This window comes from Gymnoscopelus braueri (assembly GCF_963280865.1).
Source record: "Gymnoscopelus braueri genome assembly, chromosome: 4".
Classification (NCBI taxonomy): Eukaryota; Metazoa; Chordata; class Actinopteri; order Myctophiformes; family Myctophidae; genus Gymnoscopelus; species Gymnoscopelus braueri.
The window spans coordinates 41,951,882-41,978,725 of record NC_137605.1 but is presented as its reverse complement, the minus strand read 5'-3'; the positions used below and the strand labels follow the sequence as shown (position 1 = coordinate 41,978,725).

The window sequence follows — 26,844 nt, the reverse complement described above, 5'->3', positions numbered from 1 at the left end:
GTGTGTGTGTGTGTGTGTGTGTGTGTGTGTGTGTGTGTGTGTGTGTGTGTGTGTGCAGGGCCGGATTTATAGGAGTTGAGGCCCCTGGGCTAGAGTAATTTTTTAGGCCCCCCTTTTCTCCTTTTATTTCAGGTTTTTGTTACTTTAATTTGGTTAATTTGGTAGGGTTACTTTACAATTTGATCATAAAAAAATAAATTTAAAAAAAGTTTTTTTAGAGGCCCCGCCCAGTTGGGGGCCCCTGGGCTGCAGTCCACCCTAGCCCAACGGTAAGTCCGGACCTGTGTGTGTGTGTGCGAGAGTGGATTCATGGTATCACGTGTTCTGTGGGGATGCTTGATTAGACCAAACAGATTAGACCACTACAGAGAAGTAATAAAGGTCACTAGATGTAGCCTGGTATGTGACATTTACCTGTCAAGAGGCATGTAGGCATTGAGAATGGATCCAGCCATTGCTTTGGTGCTAGCGTTGTCACTGATTGTCCCCAGGCTGACGGTGCCAGACTCTCCACTCAAGCTGCAGCGCTCCTTCTGCACATCTGCCTGCACCTCCAGCCTGACAACATGGAGGAGCAACACAATACATGCAGGTGAGAAGAACGCAGGTAAACAGCAGGAATACAGCCAGCTGCACAATATGAAAAGAAAATCATACTGCATTCCTTTATAATATTACAATTGTGATTCAAACTGCAATATGAAAGATATTTCAATTCTAACATTTATCATTATGTCCTTGCTCCAAGGCAAAGATTGTGAGATCTACATTATTGTTAATCATTACAATAATTTACATTTATTAGCACAACGAATTTAGGCTGTTTTATAAGGTTTATGGCTGAGGCAGCCAAGAACAGTTTTTTTTATATTAACAGCAGTTTCAGTCTAATGAGATTGGGTATTAATACTATACATTCTATGTGCCTTCTTGAGCTTCAGTCATACACACTGACAATAACTTAATTTTATTTAACTATTTGGCGAATGAGCTTTGAGAGCGGTTATGTTCTTTGCTCTACTTTTAGTTGCGACACACACAGGTCTTTGTGGCGTTGCAGGAGTTGGTTATTTCTTCTTTAACCATACTCTTGTATGGGTTAACACAGACATGATGCTGTTGCGTGAGGTGTGGCAACACGTTTGTTGTGCTGTCTCAGCATGTTGCAATGTATAATTATTATTATGGCCTAAATCATCCTTATTTACTGCGAAAACATAACCCCCCACTTTGCCCTTTTCTCTCTTGGCTACTAGCTTTTCTACTCACTAAAAAATTACTGGCTTCTACAACTACTAAGAGCACATCTCATTGGCCAGGACAACTTTAACTCAGTGTTCGATTAATGCAAAAGATAATCGAGTGCGATTCTCTGACGAATAGCTCACTGGCAGATATGCACCAATTCAGTAAAAGTATTGCATTATTCAATATCGCAAAATATCAATATGAATTCAATACATTGTACAGCACTAATACCAGCAATACATCCCTCCAAACAGCCTGAAATAACACATCCCATAAGGTGTACCTGTTCAGGTAGTTGACCATGGCGCTACCCGACAGGCTGCCGGTGATGCTGGTGCCAGCCAGGGCCATGGTGGAGGCCGTCTCACTCAGGTTGTCCCTGATCGTTCCCAGACGGTCCATGTGGCTGCCACTGGCGCTGAGGCTGCCGGTCAAACCACCCACACTCCCCTCACCAATACTGGGGTTGTTCCTCGTGTCGGCCACCGATGTGGTGTCTTAAAGGAAACAATAAGATGTGACGATCAGGACCACTGTGTCCAATGTTCAGAAAATAAATAGGGAAATGCAATCAGCTCTTTAATGCATAAAATAAAAGACAAAAAATTGTGACAGAAAACTTATATTATTAACACAATAACGGGATAAAATATACACAAAAGTTATGACTATGTCAGCGAAAAAAGGCAAATGGTGTTGTTGCTGACTCAGACACACACACAAGGTCATGTTTCACAACTCTCACCCGTTGCAGCCACCCCGCTGCCCACGTTCATGTCATTCTCGTCATCAAACTCGATGCGGACGCCTTTGCCGTTGCCCGCAGACACGCCACAGCCTCCACTGCGACACAGGGAGATGGGCACCACGCCATACACGTACGCCAGCATGATGGGCACTCCAATGCCTGGAGAGTGACAGAGAGAAGACAAATGCACACACAGACACACACACAAGGACACAGAGACCAGGGTCAGAGTATAGCAAGGCACTGAAGACACCAGCAGAGGCCACTGCACCACCAAATAGAAAACCACCATCTGTTTGAAATTGCTCAGTTTCCGGATATTTTATGCAACAGCTCAGCTGCAAGTTCAATATGCTTTAACAAACAAATATAAGCTTCATATTATAATATAATACAATCTATAATGTGAAGTTTAAGAGTAAAGATTCCAAATATCCCAAAGATTCCAAATTCAGCTAAAACAAACATGAGACAAATCAATACAAAAGTCTGCCAATCAACATTCAACCCAGACAGAGAGGAAGCAAGGGAGTACTAGACAGTGATGTGTTGTGGACGGGAAAAATATAAATAAATATATAGAGCGAGAGAGAGGAATAAACAATGACAAAGAAGAGGACGTATAAAACGGTCGAGACAAGGCTGAGAAAACATCAAAAGAGCAAGAGAGTGAAACAGAATTAAGATGGGGCAGGGTTTCCCATCCCGAGCGTGAAGTAAGAACAAAATGGCCACCATGTGAATATTATGGCAAATAGACTGACCGACAGTGACTGCTGCCACCACCGGAGAGACGATGACGGAGAGGGTCACTCCACCAGCGATGACCAGGTTCCTCTTATGGTTGGAGATGTCTTTGCCTTCGTAACGGTTGTGGATCTGATGAATAGAACAGGGAGGGAAATCAGAGGGTCCTAATCTGGATAACTTTTCAACACACACCAACTAAAGGTAATGGAAGAAACCTAACATAATACATTTTCATAGATATTCACAAGCAAATATTTACTTAACACTGTTAGCAACGATTCAGTAATGACTTTACATTCTCACAAGGGGGATTCCTAAAACTAAGTTTCACAACACAGTTGACAGCAGTGTTGTGTTCACTATAAACATAGTAGAGAAAGGTTAAACAAGATGTTTTATTTACTACCACTTCATAGCCTTCTCTGCTTTAAGAAACGGCCTACAGTGGTGTTTGAAAGGAAAGATGAGGGTTTGGGAGCGATCAAGCGGCTGTGAGCCAAATTAAAACCGCAACTTGTCATGAACATGACTTACATGTTTAATGGCCAAGGCAGCAGTTACACCAAGATTAACAGGAAACCTCCACGTTCATTGTGAAATATGCAGATGATTCATTCCCAGAGATACATTCATGTGAAAGCTTCTGAAAGTTATGGTTTAGTCAGTAAAGAAAAGCTGCTGCTAGCTCAAGTTGCTTCTTGGCAAGGGCCGGAGGGAAATTCTAGAAACTTCCCAACATTTTCACTTCATTGTTCCACCACAAAAGTTTTAATAAAACCGGCCTGGGTGATAGATGAGTTGCATGATATAACGCAAGCACTGAAATCTAGACACTCACACCACACACAAATACTGTACATACACAGACAATGAGCTATTGAGAAATAACTTTGGCAGCTTGTTGAAGAGAACTTCCAGAGCTTGAGAAAATGTTCACTGCTGACTCTCACAAAGAGCTACACACAACACAACTGGTTTGTGGACATTCAAAGACCATGTGTTTACTTCCATTAACCACATTAACCCTAGCGTCCCTATTCTAGGCCTGTCATAATAGTAGAACATTCTGTGAAAATAGCAGCAATCGATTATTTTCACAATTTTACAAACAAAAGTATTAGGGTTAAAGTGGTTAATGATACTGATAACCAGTAATAGGGGCAGTTATGTAATGTTGCCTGCGTTTAAAAGTAGAAAAAATAAAAGAAAAAAATAAAAGAAATGCTGGTTGAGAATGTGGACCTGCAGTGTAGGAAGTAATTCCAACAATTCAAGAAAACAATGTGATAAACTTGCAGAATAGAAACATATTTTTAGGTAGTTGGCTTCAGATAAAGCTCTGGTACAGCAGAGCTACAGACTAGGGCCTCGGCAGTTCTGGTCGAGATAAATCAAAACTCTGGTCAAAGTACATGAGACAGTACATGTCAGTTCTGCTCTAGTCTTCACATTCCTGCCCGCATACAAAGTAAAAGGAGAAGCTTAGAAAATGTAATTAAACCATCTGGGTGTTGGTCTTACTGAATTAAACTTTAACCGTGTATGAGCCTCACCTTTCTCCCGACATACACAGGGATGCCAATAATCATGGCAGGGATGGCTATGCCGGCGATCAGGGCAATGCCAACCGGTGCGCCCACCAGGGTGCCCAGCTGCCACAGGATTTTCTTCTTCCTGCTCCACGGCTTCTTACCCCAAAACGTACAGCCTGACGGACTGGAAGAGACGTTACAAAAAAGAAAAAAAAAATAGAAACATGACAGAAGAGTGAGTTATATTCTACTAGTACACAAGGTGTCTCAGTGGACCAGAACACCAAAAAGGGACATATTAGAAATAGACTTTACTGTTTGAGCAAAGTGTGAAATGTGTTTTATTCAGATTTTAATAATCAAACTTCATTATCTTACTAGGGGGGACGCATGTGAATGAAAACGCATTAATACTCAATTATTACGAGTATTTTTCACATATAAACACCAAGCCGAAACAGCCCAACAACCCATTTTAATGCATAGCTCATAGTTTAAAGAACACTGGCTTTGAGGAAATATCAGGGCCACATCCTGTCACTGACAGATTTATCCATTAGCCTTCATATACATGTTTTATAACCGTTTTCCCTATGCCGTTTTTATATCCTGTAGCTACCAAAAAACTGCTGTGTTGATAGCTTTATCCATCTGTGGTAGTGCAGACTAAGTCATTAGAAGTAGACTGTATGATGTGTGTGTGTATGGTGTGTGTGTGTGTGTGTGTGTGTGTCGCCACAGTGAAAACCACAATTGCTTTTATGTCTATTAAAGACTGCTAATTAGAATAAGCATAGAACAAGTAAATCATTTTACCACTTTCAACCTGACATCCCTGTTTTGGGCATGTCGTTATAGGTGAAGATTTGTTGTTTTTGATCAATTCAATTGAATAGCCTAATCTGATCACTTGGAAGATCAAAAAGAGCTTGGTTGCTCACCCCTGCCCTAAGTAGAACAGAGGTCTGATTAGGGCAAATCATCTGTAGATATGCTTCTTATTGATACGCGCATGTGTGAACATACTGACCTCAGGTAGTGCAGATCAGAGATCTCCTTCATGCAGAGCCAGCAGAATTCACAGCCGCAGACGGCACAGGTCATGTGGTTACAGCTGCCGTCGTTCATCTTGATGATGTAGGCGGCACAGCGTGGACAAGGCTTGATATCGTCAGCTGAGGACCAAGGAGAGGAGACCACGGGGTCAGAGGGTACAGTATATGCATACCGTTAAGTTTACACAATCATTTAAAAAAGGACCATACTGCACGTGTTTTCCCCCAAACCTTTGTTCAGTTTTCTTTATTTTTCTACCCATGTGTATTGTATAGTCCCTGTCACTTCCAACCCCTACTGTTGGTCTTGGCGAAGGTGTGTCCCCTCCAATACACATGACGTAGCCAGCTGTGACTTTTCACCCGACAGTGTGGTGTTTCACCAGGAGGGCGTAATGCATATGGAGGAACGCGCTATCCTTCCAAGAGCCACACCCTGATGAACAGGCACCCCAACCAACCTGTAGGAGTCACTAGTGCAGTGACAGAGTTCGCCCTCCCCACCCGGCTTCCCACCCTCAAACGAGGCCAATTGTGTGCGTTGCACTACAGTACAGGAAGCATCGTTGAGGAATTGAACCCCAGTCTTGGGTGGGCCTCTGCACCACCCAGACGCCCCTGCATGTTTAAGCTCACTGACTACAAATCCCCTGTACCTTACGTTATTGTAAGGCTGGGTAAAATGGGTGAAATTAATAACAATTCCTGTATGTAAAAATCCCAACTCTCTACTCATGTAAGGCTTCTGTCTAGTTTTCTTAATGCCTAGTAACCTATCAACCAGAAACATTACTTGACTAAACAACAACTTGAAACAATGGTTGGTACTGTCCGTCTGTGTTACAGACGGACAGTACCAGTGATGAGGTGGGAGTCTATTTCAATGTAATAAACATTAAGTCAATATTAGGAGACAGAAAGTATCTGAACAAGGAACAAGTTACTGAACAGAACAATATGAAGAGAAGTCTACATGCTTGCAAGCTTGTAAATGTGTAAGCTATATGTATATATATATATGTGTGCCCATGAGTGCCTGTGTGTGTGTGTGTGTGTGTGTGCGTGTGCGTGTGCGTGTGTGTGCGTGTGCGTGCGTGCGTGCGTGCGTCTGTGTGTCAGACCTGCAGCTCCACTCTCCTGGCTATAGCTGAGTGAGGAAGATCGGACAGTCCTCAGGCGGAGGCTCTGGGCCCTCTGCTGTCGTGCTGCGTCACATGTCTGGTTGGGATGCCACAGCTGTTTACAGTGGTAGCAGAACTCTGTGCCACAGCCCTCCCGGCCACAGGTGATCTTGGGACAGCTAGCACAGCCGAAGGCAATCACTGCATACCTGCATGGAGGGAAACATACCCACACACACACAGAAAGGGTCAATGAGCGCATTCAGATATATGCTCTGAGAGCAATGGAGAGCAAACCTAGGTGCTCTGTGGTGTGTGCCTGTGACGTGTGGTCATTCAGAAATTAAGAGTGGCCGGAGTGTTGCCGCTCTGAGATCAGTCAGTGCACACACTGACCACACAGAGGTAAAAGAGGGGTTGTCCCGAGCGTCTAAACATTGGAGAAGTCATTGGAAAATGCGATGGTTGCAGCTTATTTGTTACTCTAGAGACAATATTCAACATATATTCAACACAATTTACGTGTAACAAAACAGGTTATAATCATGATATACATGGGATGAATTTTAAAAGATGAAAAGGGCAATGTTAGTTTATAAGTATCTACTCCGTAAATTAACTGATATCTAAGTGCTTTATGATATTACCAGAGCGCTCTGAAATCTGAGCAGAGCACAGAGGGTACAACCGAACACTCCCAATATCTACTGCCAAAGTCTTGCCCTTTTCTTATTTTCATGTCTATGGTCCTGGTAATGGTGTACATAATGTACATAAATCAAAAACATGTTTTCAGGAAACTGGCTGCTCCCATGAAATCTGCCAAACAAAAGCAAACTGGAAACCATCTTAAAGTTCAACAGCCAACTGATGCGTATAAAACAGAGATGTGAAAATGATAGTCAATAAGCAATGCAAAAAATGCTTGCCACATCTTACACAATAAACGGCTTTGACAGCACTGTTTATAGCTTTGCCCTAATTCAGGTACACAAATCACAGCCTAGTGAATTCTGACTTAAGTTTATTTTTGTTGAGAGTAAATGATTAATAGGTGTGCCTCCTCATACAGTACATGTTGGCTACTCTGACACAATCTCTGTCAGTCAAATAGCACACAATTTAAAATGTGAGAATGGACCCTTTTCACAGCAGCCATTTTGACAGGTAGGTAAACACAGCTGAAGGTAATAACATTAATTGTGGGGGTGGTTCATTTACAGTACGTATTTCAGCATGAAGTTCTGTGTAGGAGATGTTTGGCACAGTACACCAGTCCCTCACCAGTATTACCCTCAGATGTGTTTACCTATCAAAATGGCTGCTGTGAAAAGGGTGTACACTGTACAGGGCTGAATTTCGAAGCGGGATTGCGGGTATTGCATTTACAGCTATGTTAATATAATCAGCCAGCATGAATGCTGGAAGACTGGTTGAAAGCGCTGTATAGACAGACCATACATCAACCGTGCACCCTCTCCCCCTCACTCTCCAGAAACATTCATGTCTGCCTCTCTCTACTAGGCTACAAGCCCCACTCCTTATAAGCTGGATAATGCTTATTTATACTCAAGCCGTATGATGGCAGATCCAGGGATTCCGCCAGACCACCGAGAATGGTTAGCACAGAGACTAAACGTATATATACACACCACTATGGCACTGTAATATGCTGTTTTAAGAATGTTAAGTTATCAATGTTGCTACAATTAAAATGTACAATAAGTATGAACCCATATATTACATAATGTGTCGCCATTTAGATATTTGGCAAAAATATTGAGGTATGAATTGTGTCCATATTGTGCAGCCCCAGTGCGCGTAGACACGTGCACCCCCTCAAGTAGCACGTAGACTAATTTGTTTCCTGTAGGAAACCCTGGGATCTATAAGCTTACGACCTGTTGTGAGCTGGTAGATCGGTTATTTTCGGGCATCATCATCATTATCATCATCATCTTATTACAAAATCTGGTTCAAATGTCTATTCCCTCTTCCTCTGTTCAATCTCTATTAATCTTCTCCCTTCCACATTTTGTTCGTCTGTCTGGTTATTTAGTTCCTCTCTCCATCCGTTTCTGTGAAGTGTTAATTCTCTTTTCATATCATCATCGTTAACATTTCATCTTTTGTCCCTTGTGCATTCTTTCCAAGGAGAAGTGTATAGGACATACAGTAGTAGACACGTACTGTAGGCACAGAATGCATAGACCACATACCAACTGTACCCATGCTCATACATAAAATCTACATTACAAAATAATTCTAGTGATCTTTAAAATGAATATTAATGAAGTGCACATAATTACTATACAGCTTCTGTCCATTTCTCATCCTCTCTCTCTCTTTCTCACACAAACCCATTCTATTGGAGCAGAGTGACAAAATAGTTATTTATAGTTAGTTATAAGCTCACCACTAGCATTCTTCTTAATTGTATATAAATGGCCGTTATGTGAAGCCGGTAACCCATTCAATCCGGGAACGCATACCGTGTCATTTTAGATTTCTTTTGCTATAATAATTATTTTATTTACAAGTTCATGAGCTTGTAGATCTGCTATTATTTGGGAAATATCGTGAAAATGTGCAAATCTTTGAATATATATGTTTTTTAAAGCGATGATTTTTTAACTCAAATCTTTGCTTCTGGGGATTCTACAAATATCTTCTGAATCCTAACAGTTCCAGGGGACCCGCCAGAAGCAAAGATATATATAGATTTTTTAGTAAAAACATTCTCAGTGATTCATTTTTGGGCTTTTATGCCTTTAATGATAGGACAGTCGACTGACAGGAAATGGGGAGAGAAATGGGGAGTGACAAGCAGCAAAGGTCGCCGGGATCGGGATTCGGGACTCGAATCCGCGACACGCTGTCAAGCTGGCATTGCAGCCTAGGGTGCCTGGACCGTCCGCCACGCCGTGGCCCAGGCCAGAAGCAAAGATTTGAGCAAAAAATATATATATTCAAAGATTTGCACACATTTTCACGATTTATTTTTCAAACATAGCAGATCTACAAGCTCATAGCGCTGCACTCGGTGCCGCGCTATGAGCTTGTATATCTGCTATTTTTTAATAGCCAAAGAAATCTAAAATGACACAGATGCTTTCCCGGATTGAATGGGTTAACAGGGTAATTCCCCCCAGTTTGACATTTGTATTTCAGGCCATGTGGTATGCGTGTACCATGGGGGTGCACATGCATTAATGAGGCTCAAAGTTCACGTGACGCACACTTTACTGCATTAAGACATGGCTATAGCCGTGGCCTAGCTACACCAGTTTAATATATATCGCCGTATTCAAAACCCATGTCAGGTATCTTAGAAAACAGCAGGCCAGACAAGCACTTTCTCTCCTTCTGCCCATCGGTATTGTAATCTGTTCCTAGGGTGCTTAGTCCTCTGACATGAGTAATGTGGCTTGGGTCTGTACTCAATCAAGTCTGTACCACTGTGTGTGTGTGTGTGTGTGTGTGTGTGTGTGTGTGTGTGTGTGTGTGTGTGTGTGTGTGTGTGTGTGTGTGTGTGTGTGTGTGTGTGTGTGTGTGTGTGTGTGTGTGTGTGTGATAGAATCAGCCGAGGCTTTAATGAGCCAGCCAGCTTGCCAATATACAGCAGGCTCAGGAGGACTGATGACTCCGACTCCACTTTATTTGACATTAATTTTAAACTTAATGGAAAATGGAACACTTAAGCATCAGCCATTATTAATGGCCTGTTCATATTCTTATTGATCAGATAGTAGCAAAAATCATCAAGGAGTTGTACTTGGCCATACTGTCAATATATAACTGAATACATAATATACGATGAAGACTCCTGGCTTAGATTTAACCAAGCAGAGATTCTCAGCAGGCTTTGACCATGTTAAGTATGAATAAAGTAACATCGACCTATCTGAGCTTCATCTGTGACACTGGAAAAGCTACAGTACATCAAGTGCCGTTCCTCATGTTGGACCAACTAAATGAGAGGAAGACACTAGTCCTGCATTCTGTGACAAAAAGCACTAGGTTTTACTTGGTTACCGAGGCTGTATCTTGTACACACAACACATATCTCCACTGACACAAACTAAACTGTTGTACATTTTGCTCTAAGAGTACATTGTAAAATTCTGAGTGTCAATATAACTCAGGAGTGGAAAATTGGCATGGAAGGGTCATTTTTTGCACTCCGAGTTAAATGGGCACTTAACATTTTATAGTGAATGTATGTATGCAGTGTAGCCTACTTGGCCTGAGCGCCTATGTTGTGTCTGATTGCAGCAGACACACAACCCCCCTCCAGTGTCTCCCTGACTGACCCAAGGATCAGGTTTCTGTTCCAGAGTCAAGGGGAGCCTGGGAGACTTCCTCTCCGCTACAGATCACTTTACTAGAATGCAGACGGACACTGACCAAACAGAGAGAGTCCTACTTGGTAAAACCACCGGGCTGAAACACTTGAGCAGACTGCAGAGTGGGAAGAGCCAAGTTTTTTTAGTGTCGCGGTACGAGTGCTTATTATGTAGTCAGCCACTGCAACTGTGAAAAACGCAGTCTCACTGAGCCCAACCTTCCCCACACCCACAAAAATGACAAATCGTCAGCCGTGTTCTACAACCATCTGCCACAACAAACAGCCCTTTTTTCCCCTTTGTTTTTTTTTTATGGGCTACTCACAAAATCCCCAACAAGTATTACATCACCAGTTGCAGTATGACCAACCGCTGTGATACACAACTTTACACTTCAATCTGAAAATCCCCCAAATTGCACAACATACAGTTTTAGAATAACAAGTTACTGGGATGAACATGCATCACATTTGACAAAATCCCCTAATAGCAGGTACTATGATTCCAAATTGCAGCTGCTTCTGCAATGCCAATTACATCCAGACATTCTCAACTTTGACCAGACATATCCAGAACTGATTGCCCCTCAAAGCCAGGCATTGATCCCTCTTTCCTAACCACGCTCTGCCAAATGCAGCATCTTGAGAAAGCAAGGCCATGGGCTACTAGGGCACATAAATAGAAAATGTCATTTAAATCAATGTTATGTCATGGCAGTGCAGACAATGGTGGTCTCACACTCCACTGCTGTCAGGAATGTATTCACAAACTACCTTTGAGAAGAAGCACTGCTGATCTAGAACAAATTTGCCTTTGTTTTAATGATTAATTTGTGTAATCACAGACAATGTTAATCAGTCATTTTAGATCAATAATATGTGCAAATAAAAGGTACATGTCAGGCAAAATGCCTGATACCCAACTGAACCATAGGAGATGGGACAAACTCAAGCATTACACAAATATAACCGACCCAAACATGAAATTGATAGCAAAACATACTAATGAACAGTCAATTTACTTGATTTTTAAACACATTAACCCTGCCGTCCCTATTTTGCGCATGTCATTATAGGTGACAATTTTGGGAATTTTAAATAGCATTTTCAAATAAACCTGAGTATAAAATAGGACTTAAGTGGTTAAACTGGCTGTGGAATCCAGTGGCCAGATGGATGTGTGGATCAGCCCCAGAACCTCCCAAAATGCATCCAGAACCCAGGAGAGAACCCAGCTGTCTGCGTGGGTTGGGAGGGGAGCAGGACAGAACCAATGTTTACAAAGGGAGATTACTGGTCCAAATGTTGAGTTCTGCACACTCCCACCCCCAAAAGCCTGTCTTAGCCAATAACATGTTAAAAACTGGGTCATAAACCTTTTTGTTTTTCATTAAAAGGTGGACTAATCTGAGATCTCTGAGGCTACAGGAGGAATGGGCGAGGAAAAAGGAGTTCAACAAAATAAGAGGCAGAGAAGTAGGAAAACATGGAACGGGGGGAAGAACCCTGTGTTTTCCTTTGGACCACTGAGGGGTGCAAAAATAACGCTTGATCTGTGGACACAAGAAATGCACATTTATCATCCCTGACACTGGCCCTGCTGACAAACATTCTCAGTGAATAACTGACACCAGAACTCTCAAACAAGCACTTGTCTTTGAATGTGTACACAACACATTGGTTGGACTAAATAGAGCAGAGGAATGTGGACGAGATAGGAGGGAAGGACCCATTCGTGGACAGAGAGTGAAAAGACTCTGAAGACAGGTGTGGAGTGTGTGGACAGTGGACAGACAGTGATGTAGTAGCCATTGCCTTCAATCCTGTCAACATACTTAGCTTGGTTAACCCATTAAGATCAGGAACGCATCGGTTTCATTTTAGATTTCTTTGGCTATTCAAAAAAATAGCATATATAAACAAGCTCATAGCGTGGCACCGAGTGCCGCGCTATGAGCTTGTAGATCAGCTTTTTTTTTTTCTGTGAAAATGTGTGCAAATCTTTGAATATATGTATTTTTTAAAGCGAACATTTTAACTTAAATTCTACAAATGTCTTCTAAATGCTAAACGGTTTTCTGAAAAAGAAACATACGTTACTTTTTCATGTCAAGGACCACCCAAAATGATATATATTTGGCCGCGGACCCCCATCTGAAAATATTTTGTTCCAGGGACCCCCCAGAACCAAAGATTTGAATTACAAATGTTCGCTTTAAAAAATATATATATATTCAAAGATTTGCACAAATCTTTTAGAATGTCTTTTTAGCAGATCTACAAGCTCATAGCGCGGCACTCGGTGCCGCGCTATGCAATTGTAGATCTGCTATTTTTTTATAGCCAAAGAAATCTAAAAAATTACACAGATGCGTTCCCGGTCTAAATGGGTTAATATACCTTCTTGGAAAGATAGTACATTTGATTTAGGCAAGAACAAGTTGTTTCAAACATGAAAATGACTCCTGGTAGATAAATGGAATAATAATGAACTGCACATTTCGTAAAGAAAGACGGGATCAAAACTAAATCAAGGGCTCTTCAATTTCCTTTAATATATTTGGTTATGGTTTTGCCCAGAGCAAAGGCAGGACACCCTACAAACACCACATCCAATTGACTGACGATTAAAGGTTCCTGTGACTCCAGCAGCACAAGGTACAAACAGCATTAGAGGCTCTTAAGGGGAGGGAGAGTTTTAGAGCCATCTGCAACAATTCCTGGAAGAAAAGGAAATGGCTGCCAGCAGCACTCTAAGTTGCAGGCCTTGAATAAACTTGTGACATCGTCAAAAACAGAAAGAAGCCAATGCCAGAAAAGTAACCAAGGGTAAGTGAATTCAATGCAGTATATACCATGCATTATGCAAGATAAAACATCCATGCAAGAGACAAAGAGAGAATGTTTTGGCTAAAGAGAGTACGTATGTACACTATAGTATGCGTGATATGAGAAGCTGAGATACCCGACGTCCGCCGGTACAACTGAGTTCACACTGTGTGAACCACGCCTGTGTTCCACAGGAACAGGAACATTCACAATTAAAATGTCCCTTGTATTCTCGGTGACCCCACAACAGCTCCATTATAAAAGGCCAAGTCGCATCAGTGTCACTCCATGTCCTGGATGAAGCCAGTTCATGTTGAAAAAATCATCCCATCGTCCTTAAATATGAAAATCTGGTCATTCTACAAATGACTGTTCCATGGTTTATTAAACTGTGAGTCATGATTGCTAATGGGGTGCGCATACATTTCCATTAGTGGGTTGCCATGGGATCATGGATCGCAGGGTGTGAGATTAAATTACTCATCTGGATACAAAGTTGAAAAAATTAAAACAGAATTTTCTTTATATATAAAAAAGGGGGGTCCTCGACCTTGACTGAACTGATATTACAGTTGAGTCTGTGGCTGAATCCCAAACGGGCCTTCTTTTCTGCGTCTATCCTGTTCTGGTCGCAGTTAAAATTAATAAGTACTTAAGAGTCAACATGCTGACGTGTTCCTTGCTCCTCACTGCGGCCAGCCTGACCTATGTGTGTTATGATTAGCCAAGAGTTGGAGGATTTGGACACATGTCCACTTGGCCCCACCAAAATGAGCTGTGGATTTCTCTCTCACACACACACACACACACACACACACACACAGGATGATGGCCAGACAGACATCAGCCAGGAAGGGAATTAGACGGCTACACATAGCACAGCATAGCCGGCAGATTACTGCTTAGGTAGAGAGACGGAGAGAAAAAGCCAGGTAGAGAGAGAAGCAGCCAGCTGCTGCAGAAAGAGAGATGAGATGGGTACAGAGAAATGAGCAGGGTAACAGAGACAGGCAGGCAGCCAAAAAGGGATAAAGACAGAGAGACACAGACAGGCAAGAAGAGAGAGTATCAAAGAGAAACAGACGAATGGGGCAGTAAATGATCAGTGAGAAAGACAGGCATACAAAGATGGGTGTTCTAGGGAACCAGGACAAGATAAACATAATTTCTGTCATAAAGTGATCTTAACTGTCTGGCATATTACAGAGTTTATATGACTTCAGTACAGTGTACTGTGGCACACCCATTCTACTGGATCCACCTGTGATGCGTCAGCCTTTGGCAGCAGATTATGATAAATATTTAGCCTTGGACACTATACAACCTATGACGTAATATACCCTGATGTGATGATTTTATCACACCGTGACACTCTGACAGACCACCTCCTCTCAGTCTCTGGTCCTTATGTCTAACTAATACTTTGTTGTGAGTCACCGAAAGTATCTGATTGTCAAGCTCTCTGAGGTGATGCTTTGCGTTGTTAGCTTGAAAATCTGTTATTTTGCGTCTCTTCTTAAGCAGGTAAAAGACGATAAAGTGTCTGTGCATACAACAGGCATCTGCCGTATAAAACCCCATTCTAAATGAGCAAGCAAAGTTTAGTCCAACTCCACTGAAGTCTAAAGGTACATAGATAAACTATTTCTACAAAAAATATTGTCAGTATTAGCCTAAAGCAAGCTACACACCACTGTTGTCCAGACATCTACAGACTAAGTCTTAAATTGGGAGATCAGTCGGAGATCAGTCGGTTGAAAGGTGTGAAAGAGTTGCTGAATGCAGCTCTCTCCACACCGTGCAGTCGGCTGGTATCGTACATGCTAAAAATGAGAGCTTGACGTTCTAATGAACATGCCCTCGCATGCGTAACTGCAGGGCTTACACAGCATTGATATGGTACATTGACTACATTCACATGAATTCATTTGAGAAATCATAGCAAAACACACAGATGACCACTGCACAGCAGAGGGCTTATAGGGCATAGCAGTGGCGGCCATTTTCTGGTTCCACTTCAAAATAGTCAATGCATTTTTCCCATTGACATTTCCAAAAATATTTATATCAATTATTTTAAGCTTAGAATCAAGCCATCCAGGGTCCTGGTGAATCATGACCATAAAACGTTTGATTCTGTGAAAACTTTTTTGAAAACGGCAAAACAAAAGGGTATTTATTAAATATAGTATATCATATAATTAAATATAAAATAAATTTAAAAAAATGTTTTATGGTCATGATTCACCAGGACCCTGGATGGCTTGATTCTAGGCTTAAATGAATTGATATAAATATTTTTGGAAATGTCAATGGGAAAAATGCATTGACTATTTTGAAGTGGAACCAGAAAATGGCCGCCACTGCTATGCCCTATAGGACATAGACACAAGGCTGTACGTTAACAAAATGCCATTTAGCATTTAGTATCTGCATTTTCTGCAAATACAGCGGCGACAATGTGTGTATGCAGACAGAAAACTCCCCCTTGCATGGCTAAACAGCCAATCAGAGAGCTCTAGCTCTACGCCACCCCGATGCTATCAACGGGCAACGACCCACTGAGCTGGCTCAGTCGGCGAGTGACGCCTCACTACAACTGATACAGTTGTAGTGTACTACACTACACTAGAACCTTTAGGATAGGTGCTATATAGCACCAACAGAGGTTCCCCTATGATTACAATCCAAAGCACCACTTTTAGTGCTATTTAGCACCATTTTTGTTTAGCACATATGACCACAGTGAAGCATCCTGTCCTGCTATTAAACAACCTAGTATCACCTCCGATGTGTCGAACTGTCAATATACAAAACAAAATGGGACGGCTAGTCGGCTAGGTGTGAGATGGGGGAGTGTAGTTGGCTCTAGGTATTTTATCAATACTCTGCAGTTTCAGAACCAGAGCCCCACTCTGAACAGCAGCACAAATTCCTCCTGCCTGCCTGGGGCTTTGGCTGTATGCCCCTCCCTGCAGCAGCAGCAGCAGCTAACGACACATGGGAGGGTTAAACCCTCCATTTTCTACCACATGTCTTGCCCTCTCTGACATGTTTCTTCTTTTCTTTTGTGTTCTGCATCCTTTAATTCAAACATATAAATTGATATTGTTGCTGTGGGAAAGCTTGTATGTCCAAAAACATTCATTTTGTAATACTATTTTAAAAACATTTTAAAATAGTGAAAATAGCCGATGTGGTGCGTTTTGAGCTTGTATATCTGCCATTTTTACTACTTTAGTACGACACTCTTGTATGATGAAGTAGTAGGGCATTAATTTATGAAAAATAAAAATGTAGATACAAGGATTCTGCCTGACAGCAGTGATATATGTTATATATCCATAATCCCTGCATGTGACATCACATATTCGGCTATATCATATACTTACACATTAATGTATAATAATTGCATATTCATGTAACATGAGCATAGCAAGATGAGGCACTCTTACAGCCACGTAATGATTTGTTCATAAAAGGCTGTTCAATTTCAAGTTCTCTTTCCATGCTAAACCCACTCTACTCGCTGTATTCATCTTCCAGAAAACACTAATTTAAGCATAAGTAGGGCTGAAGCTGAATGTGGCAATGTCATTCTGTCCCTCAGCTAATGCTGCACGACTAGCTACCACCACGCATGTTTTTGGAGGTCTCTCTTTTGTCAGCCACACAGATTATTTTCATTCCCTTTTAGGTGCATCTATTCATGCTGCCACTGTCTGCCACGAAATCTCAAACCAATCAATTGCCAGGAACCTGTGGGAAACGTAGTCCAAAAACAACTAGTAGAGAAATGAGCTGTTGTTGTACTGTGATGACTGCAACACGCCAAACAGCAGCCAGTCCCCTGTGGTGCTGTCTCTCCCTGGTACAGTTATGCGCCATGCCAGTGCCACCCTCCCTGAGAGCACGATTCCTCCATCTATCTTTTCCCATCATTGTAGCCCTATTTCCCCTCCTCTGTTCATCCATCTGTATATCATCTGCGGTGACCTCACTCTGTCTATTCTCCACTCTTCATTTCTTGCTTGCTTGCCCCCCTACCATCCTTGTCTGCATATCTGTCCATTTCTCCGATGCCCTTCACTTTCTTTGCTACCGTCTCCATTCTTTCCTCTTCAACTCAACATCCTTCATCCTCTTTCTCTCCTGACTCCCCCCTCCTGGAACAGCTTGTGACCGACAGCCACCATTGGCCACTCTCTCTGTGTCTCTGAGAGCACAATACACGTCTGTAACAGCGGTGTCAGCAGGCTTTGGGCTCTGGGCCAGACAGCCGCTGTGTCTTTTGTTGGCCAAGCTGAGGCCGCCGAGCCACACATAGCAGTTTGCCAGCATGTACCGCCTACTGTTGAAACATCACCAGGGCTACAGCAAGCAATCAGCTGGCTCCAATTGGCCGTCAGAGGGTAGCCCATCAATCCTGCTGCTAGTGGTCTGTCTCCAGAGCTGTTTCTGTGGTGGACTGGAACTCAAAGCAATGGAATGGATTCCCAAAAACCTGTTAGCGCTAGGATAGTTGCATGTTGATGTTTTTGGTCAAATTGGCTTGCAATGGCGCTAGGATGGTCTCACCACAAGGTGCTTAGGAAACTGGTCCTTGCTGCCTGGTATCCATGGGAGATGATTACCCAAGAGGAACAAAGGTATTCAGAGACTTAGGGCACCAGAGACTAAAGCTCAGATCACACTCTCTGCTCTCTGGAGAAGAAGCTGGTGATGAATCAACACGTTTAATGAGAAACTAATTCAACAAGCACCACATGATGTGTGCAGTTGTTGATGTGTGTGTGTGTGTGTGTGTGTGTGTGTGTGTGTGTGTGTGTGTGTGTGTGTGTGTGTGTGTGTGTGTGTGTGTGTGTGTGTGTGTTTATATATTAGGGCTGTCAAAATTAACACCATAATAACGCATTAACGATATATATATATTGTCACCAATTGTTTTAACACAAACAAAATGTGTACATTATTTTTTTGAACTGAGCTCAGAGATAGATATATCTCTATATATACACAAACACACATATATATACATATAGTAAGAAAATAAAGTCAGTGTGTGTTATAAACATGCACTTCAAACCATCTCCTCACCCGCAATCTGGCGCGGGACACCAGCGACAGTCGGGGTCAGCCACCAGCCACCTCCTCAGCATGAACTCCTCGTACTTCTCCATGAGCACATGGTCGCCCAGGATCATGCGGATGTCGTGCGGGTTGAACCGCTCCGAGCACTCCGGGCAGCTGATGTTGACGCGCGACTCTGAGATCTCGATGCGCAGGTACTGACGCAGGCAGTCGGCACAGGAGCGGTGGGGGCAGGTCATGATGTCTGGGAAGCTCTCCCTGGAGTGACGCAGAAGGCACAGCGGACACTCCAGTAGCTCTCCTTCACCTCCATCCCCAGCACCAGAAAAGGAGGAGGTGGTGGGGGTGTAGGAGGGCGGCCCTGAGGCAGATGAGGTGGAGGCAGCAGCAACAACAGCAGCAGCAGCACCACCACCACCGCCGGATGTGGAGACAGTAGTGGTCCCTGGCACGGAGAAGAAGGCAGCATTCTTGTCGTTACACATCTCGGAGTGGATACTCTCGATGCTGGCGATGCCGTCCACCCCTCCTCCTCCGTGGTGATGGAGTTCACGGGACCGGTGGCGCGCCCCGGATTTGGGCTCCCTGCCCCGCCGTCGGAACAGCGAGGCCAGGGAGAGGCGCCTCTTCTTCGGGGCCTTCTTGATGGAGGGCAGGGAGATCGAGGAGGCGGTGGACTGAAGGTCCCGGTCGGAGCCCATCACGCAACCGCCTCCACCTAGATGCTGGTGCTTTTGCAGACTCATGTCTCCAGGGGAAGGATAGGGGACCGAGGAGGGAAGAGGGCCCGGCGGCGGGGAGCCAGAGCTGGGAAGCCTGCCCCTCACATGGGTGGGGAGGTCAGGGAGCGGGATGGGGGAGGGGGAAAGGTGGTCCACTGGGGAGGGGGGGGAGGGGCGGGGGGAGGGGCGGGGGAAGGGAAGGGAGGGTGAGGGTCCGTCTGGGTTTAAGACATGATGGCTTCTCCTGATCAGCCTCGTGGTCACATCTAACAGCCGGATCTTGGCGGAGGGGCGAGGGCTCACTTGCTGTGAGCTCCCACGCATGCAACAGAACCTGTAGAGAGACAGAGAGCAAAACAAGAGGAACAGAGAGTGAGAAAAAAAGAAAACACTGATGGAAGACGGGTGAAATAGACTATTCACCTTCAAAGACCACTTGGTCACAAATAAATAATAGGCATACCATTCTAAAACATTTTTAAACAATACGCAAAACTTAAACTATGTTAAGACTTGGTAGACTTGAAGTTCAACATTCCAGCGGCAACAGTATCATATTTTCCATCACAGATAAAAGATAATAAATCCTACTGCACACAATTCATTTGTGTCTCTTTCGGTTTGGAACATGATGACCTCCTCCAAATAGGAGAAAGATGGGAGAAAAGTGAGGAGGAAGAGGAGAGAGAAGGTGATAAGAGGAAATGAGAACACACCGTTCTCCAGTCAAGAGCTTTGCCAGTGTGCACAGCTGCAGACAGCCAGTGGGTACACTGCGCGTGCGTGCGTGCGTGTGTGTGCGCGTCTAATAACTGAGGTAATGACGTGACATCTTCCACTAAAGGAGACACAAGTGGGCATCAAGCAGAGGAGAACACGGGTACAAAAAGTCCCTCTTACACCATGTCATTGCCTTATAAAGGTCTGTAGATATGATGTAGCAAAAACACAAACTGTGCCTTCCAGGAGTGGCCTTCAACACAAGGACATTAATTTAAGCGCTGCAGTCTTATGCAATTCGGGTCCCATCTCCCAGAGCAAAAAAAGGCCTATGTCTCACTCACAGTCTAAATCTTGGAATGAATTAGAAACAAATGTGACTGTGTATTAGGGGTCCCACAGTTTGGTTCAAACCTTGGTTTTTGGGTCACGGTTTCAGTACAGTAGAAAATATTTCCAAAATGTTCTTTATTTTAATTATTGGCAACAAAAAGTTTTTTTTATATTCAGAAACATTCCAGTATTTTCTGCCTTTTATTATTTAAGGAAAATTATATCGCAGACTTTACTTTCATTATTATGCTCACAACTTTAAATGAGCTCCTGCAACAAGTGGTAGGATAACAACGTCAGGTAGGCTAATCATTATGCTCATTTTTTAATCTGATGGTGTCGCGCCCGCCTAATACAGACAATCTACAGGCTCCCAATGTGTCGTGATGCTTGTGGATCGGCTGTTTTGGGCTCTGGATTCACTCTCGGGGAACTCTGGGAGTGATGTTTTTTTTCCTTTTTTGCAAAACCGAAAAACCGTAGTCCAATAAAGGCGCATTGAACCGTGCAGGGCGAACCGTACGGTTCAGTTTTATACTGTAAACCGCTGCACCCCTACTGTGTATGTGTTGTTCTTTTCTTCTGATTATGTAATGTTCTATTACACAGAAGTCTCTAATTCACAAAAAGTCAATAAAAGGTATCTATGTTGCAATAAATTCCCTTCTTTAGCTTGTGAAGAGTTTGTTAACTAATGACCAATGCATGTTTGCTAATCCCTGACATCTTCTGTCTGCCAATATCGTTGCTGGGCATCGGTGAGTGCACGTTTGCATAGCTTATCAGTTAGTCATTCAGACACTGATCAGAGTGGCCCGTCTATGAGATCAGCAGTGACAAGGCCTGTACCTTTACTAATAATAGGAAATAGGAAGAGGCATCATGATAAGAAGTCTTGGCAAAGTGATGTCTCACTTTTCAGAACGCACATCTCAACAGGACTACAGGGACAGACAAAATCCAACATTAGTTGTTCTCTACATTGATCAGTGTTTTGTACAAATCAGACAGAAATAAGATTACGTTATGTTTTGCATCTAAGGATGGCAATGACGGATGGTCAGTGTTAAGGAGCAGCAAGCATGTAAGAAGAATGAAAGTGAAAATAGCAGATCTACGTCGCATCGTGAAGCGTTGTGAGCTTGTAGATCGGCTATTTTTGCATGCTACCATTGTACAACGAAGTATAAGTATAGTAACCATTTGGTTGGAGTAGCACTGTTTAATAAACTAGTCTACTAGCTGTGCACATTTCCCAGCCACAAAGAGGTCTAAAATACAACCTGAAAGAGAAGACCATCTCTTACAGACCTACAGACCTATCATGTCTAATGGTGACGCATGGTTTACCAAGATAAGATGGGTTTACCACCTGTCTTGTCCAGGTGTCTTGGTGTGGTGACGAGGTGAGTGGAAAAATAATGCCTGTTATTTAGTGTTAGCCGTTTCAACTTTACCTCCTAATGAGTGGGTGTGTTTGTGTTCTTGGTTACACCTTTGCAATGACCCATGGAGTGGACACACACACTCACACAAAATGACTTTGTCTTTTATGACTAATCTGGAAAAACAGCCCTAATACATACTGTATATTATATACTATATACACACACACACACACAGACACATGCAGTGAGGAACTAAATGGGCTTTTGAACATAATTTCTACACGCACACTAAGGGTGTGATGACACTAAGAAGCATCGCTACAGATACAGAGTTCCAGACCCATCAAAATGCCTTATAGACAGAAGGGATCTGCATGACTGACCAAAGATCTTATTAAAAAATGCTACTGTTCTTGCAAAAAAAAATGGTGTGTGTGTGTGAGCAAAGAGCAGCCTCAGTGCAGCACTTGGGGACCAAACCCAGTTGTAATGCTAGTACTTTGGTCAAGGGCACTGGCAGCAAATATCTAACAGGCATGTCTGTTTGGTGTGGGAGGCCGGAGTACCAGAGGAAACCCAAAGCAAACATGGGGAGAACGTGCAAACTCCACACACAAGGCCAACTCTGCCAGGGTTCAAACTCATGACCTTCTTGCTGTGAGGCAATAGTGCTAACCACCCTGGGCCTGCACCACTGCGTTTGAGGGGTTGACAAATGACAATAACCGTTAGTGACATGCATGTTAGTGACATCCCTGTTAGTGGCATCCCTAATGTTCAGGCAAAAAGACATGCATTTAGGAAATCGAAAGAAATCCGACATAAGAATTTGCATGGCACTCAAGTGGCGCAGTGGTAAAGTGCCTGGCCACCACCATGGAGGTTGTGGCTTCAAATCCACCGTGGTGCATCCGGCTTTGTCGAGCGTCTACACAAACACAATTGGCCCTTGTTCTGGCATAAAGACTAAAATGGGGAGAAAGGGGGTAAAAGGTCTGTCCCAACAACTACTATGCATGTATTGTAAACAGGGCAACATAGTCTACCTGGCTGTCGTGCAATTCTGTCAATCTGTGTGCCAAAACTGCCAAAACCACTAACATCAAAGACGGCATGCCACCGCACCACTCACATAACCTCACTCTACTAAGTGCAATGACACTCTTCTTGGAATTCCTCAGTCACACACGTGCTGCTTTTAACTTGTTCTCGACCACTGCTCTCTCTTTCTCTCTCTCTCTCTATCAACAGAGAGCGAGAAAATAGATCCCCTCCCTAATCCTTTGCTACTACTCCGCTCACTCTGAGCCAAGGTTCAAAACAGGAAACTCTAATGTGGTGCTGGGCAGGCTTTAGTAACTACTGGAGTCTGGACATATGGAGCCCTTGAGAAGAGGCACAGAGCTCAGGGTATAAGATCCTGTACCAGTGGCTGTAATGTTTAATCATCACGCCATTATTAAGTGGTTATGTATTCTAACATTTCGCTTTATGATAATAATGCCCACTCCACTGGTTGATTACAGAGACAAGGAGCAGTCATATGTTTTGCGCTGTTACTGAGAAAGGGGAAGTAGCTAATATGATTTAAAAGTAAGTCAAATGACAACACTCTGCATGCACAGTGCATTCTCTCATGTGCAAACCACACTACTGTCAACACAAGTCACACTGAGCCACAGGACTAAATTCTTCAGTTAAATTGTTTAATTAAGGAAAATGTTATATTATGATATTTCAGTTAACCAACCGATAATAGCTTAAAGCAAAATACACAATTTGTAACATGTTAAAGGGACTACACCATGAATTTTCACTTTTTCTTCTTTTTTGTGTGTTTTTGGTCTCCCCTACCTCTCTTCTATCCCAAAAAATACCCCAGTTTGAACACTCAGGCTTTCACAGCAAATCTGGGGTTTTCTGTAAATTGGTCTCAAAACAGGCCAAACTGATTTGTGACGTCACGTATTTTTTTTAAACTTTTTCTTTACTTTTTCCACACAGAACCAGGAGATAACATGCATACAAACTGGCTCAATAGCGCCCCGTGCCAAACAGGACAATGTGGTATTGCAGGTGAAAGTGCTTTATAAGCCAGAGAGAAGTTAGTTGGAATGAGTATATCTGAGGCTTGATTTAGGCTCAAACCTTTTGAAAAACGTTTGAGGGACATAAACAATATGATATTAAATATATATATATATCTTTTTTAATTCATGGTGTAGATCCTTTAACAATCTTCTGTTCTAGTTTTTGCTAGGGATGTGCAAGACATACTTACTATTAATAACGAATATTCGACCACAATGCTAATGCAGTAGAGAATGAATATTACACCCATCGATGTTTATCCTCCAACGATTATTTGAATATTCTATTATTATTCTGACCCATCCCTAGTTTTTGCCAACTACCTGTTACCATGTGAGAAGTAGCTTGATTGATTAATGAGCACGCTGATAACTAAGGAGTTTTAATTCATCCGTTTCCATTAAGTGAAGCATTGCATTAGTTGTCAGCCAGCCATGCTTTTCTACACTCCAATCACAGCTCATTCCCACAACAAGGCGGTCCATTTAAGTATGGCTACCTACTACACTGGATCTCTGCAATTCAATTGCTGCCACACATATGCTGCTGGCAACAGTAGCAAGGCTTGCCACCTCCACCGCAGCCTCCACTTTCTAGTTCAGAGACTTGCATGGCTCAAAAGTTCAACTGAATGTTAAATTGAAATTCATGTTTGCGTAGCTCTCAAGAAATCTGAAATTCAATGTTTGCATGGCTTTAAAGTTACTGAAATTCATTGTGGCATGACTCTAAAGTTAAACTGGAATTCAGGTTTGCATGACTCAAGTTAAACTGATTCATTCAATGTCTTGCTTTAGGCCCGCTCTTGTACTCATGGGTTTGCATTGTGTTCCCTGATTTAGCTTCAGAATGCCGCTTGGAGCCATCAATGCCAAATATAACTGTATTTAATTTGTTGCAATAAATAGTTATCTATTCATGATGTGAGTGTTCCTGACTGAATTATTTATTTTAAAACATCTTTCATAAATAAGTTGTTCAGTTTGCACACAGTCCACATTGTCACTTGTGACTTGTAATTGAGCAGGCCCAATGGGTATAAATGATACTCCCATTGAACCTGTCCCTTTTCCCTCCAGTCAAAATACATTTCACAGGAGAACAAAATGCCTGCCATTTTCCACTAATCATCTTGGTGAACACATCATGGGACATTCATTGAAAAGCCACCCAGAGATAGCCTGGTTCCAAACCATAGACCTTGCCCACTCTCTGAGTGGACTGCCCCTCTTGGTCTGGTGTTGATATCTGAGCCTAGGACTTTATTCGGTCCAAAAAGTACCGTCCAATGAGAGTCGGAGGTGGGGGTGGGTCTAACGACAAGCCAATCAGTGAATATCTGCTAAAACAAGCTGTGCGATGACGTCAGATGTAGGTGGAGCCGTGGATCTCTTGTGATTGGTTTAGGGAAATTCGAACCCCCTCCCCCTTGTAATCGCCGACACTGCAGGCAATTTCAGACTGAAGCTCCATGCATCTTCAGGCTAATAATCAGGCTAACCCAGAGACTAACCTGTCACCCAAGCTTCTCTAAATGAAGCCAGGAAAACTGTCACTGCCTGCAGCAAGTGAAGAAATATAAATAAAAACAAAATAAAACACAAATATACACCAGGTGTATATTTGTGTTTTATTTTGCAAGACACAAAAGTACACTGAATAAAATAAAGCTTTTGTTATAGTTGTTGACAAATTTCACCTCAAAAGACTATGATATGAAAAGAGCTAGGACGGCAGAGTGGAAAAACTGCAGCAGTGGCGTTAACTATCAAGCCTGCAGAAGTCCCTGCAGCTCTTTCCTGCAGGATGTTCTATGTGCGCGCACTTCAAAGGCTACAGTACTACTGCTGCTCTGTGGACGGCTTGCTGCTGTGATCCGATGCTTTCTGCTGTGGTCAAACTGTACAGGAAATATGTGCCTACAGTGTGCAGTAAACAGGGACGAGCAAAATAATAATGACACTCATTGAACCATGGAGAGAAGGCTACTGTGTGTATGTTCCATCTACTTAGAATAAGTAACAACGGTACTGCAGAGTTTAAAATCTCAGCTGACTGTGCAGAGGCTTTATCACAAAAAAGCAGATATCCCTGCATGTGTGTGTTGAGGGGCCTGGAGCAGGTAGACTGATGCACCTACCATAAGAAGCCTGGCTAAAACCTCCATCAGATAAAACAACTCCAATGTCAGCTCATCTGGCTGTAGCCTGTAGTCAGCATTCACAGCAGAGATTTAAGTAGACACACATACATTTACAAAGCAGCAGTTGAGCAAAGAATGAGATAAGACTTCTTAAGTGAAAGAGAAGGGGTGGACTCAGAGAGGTGAGAGGGAGGGTGAGAGAAAAGGGGAGAGGGGCAGAAGAGGGGATAAAGGGAAACATGAGGAAAGGAGGAGCAGAAATGACACCAAGAGATAGATGAGGAAAGAGGGAGAGTGAAAGAGAGTTGTTTAAGTACAGAAGGGGGAGGGAGAGATGTGGTTTCATCAATGGCCCAAATAGTGGGCCATTTTCTTGACTTGCTCAAAGAAACAGAGTTTCTCAGAGTTTTGGCGGCATTCCAATCAGCGCTACAGTACATTTTCCTCACTGATTAAGTGTCAGATTCAAGGAAGGAGCATGCCATGTGCTGGACTGCTGGTAGAATAAGAATGGAGAGAAAGAGGAAGAGAGCAGTTCTCATTAACTGAACTGAATCAATCCGATCGTATCCAATAACACAGATAGGCAGAGCGGGCTAGATGTCGGTCACGCGTAGCTAACTAGCAGCCGTAGCTGCATGCTAATGTCAAGAGATGCCGGCGTGGTTGTGAGGTTAGTCAGCAAACAGCACAGACACAGATTGTTAGCTCCATGAAGATGTGGCGCT

At 42.9% G+C, this 26,844-nt stretch overlaps 1 protein-coding gene across 1 annotated transcript in view; it reads right to left on the bottom strand.

Annotated features, from left to right (window-relative positions):
• Window positions 1-26,844, bottom strand: part of LOC308084546 (E3 ubiquitin-protein ligase RNF19A-like) — a 40,702-nt gene that overhangs the window by 3,406 nt on the left and 10,452 nt on the right. Inside the window, exons 2-9 of the mRNA XM_080427216.1 lie at window positions 18,726-19,775; window positions 6,455-6,663; window positions 5,309-5,453; window positions 4,300-4,462; window positions 2,761-2,875; window positions 1,994-2,155; window positions 1,532-1,745; window positions 415-558 (exon numbers count right to left, since the gene is read on the bottom strand). Coding sequence (XP_080283342.1) covers window positions 415-558; window positions 1,532-1,745; window positions 1,994-2,155; window positions 2,761-2,875; window positions 4,300-4,462; window positions 5,309-5,453; window positions 6,455-6,663; window positions 18,726-19,765 — 2,192 coding nt within the window. The 5' untranslated portion in view covers window positions 19,766-19,775. The remainder of the gene's footprint in view (window positions 1-414; window positions 559-1,531; window positions 1,746-1,993; window positions 2,156-2,760; window positions 2,876-4,299; window positions 4,463-5,308; window positions 5,454-6,454; window positions 6,664-18,725; window positions 19,776-26,844) is intronic.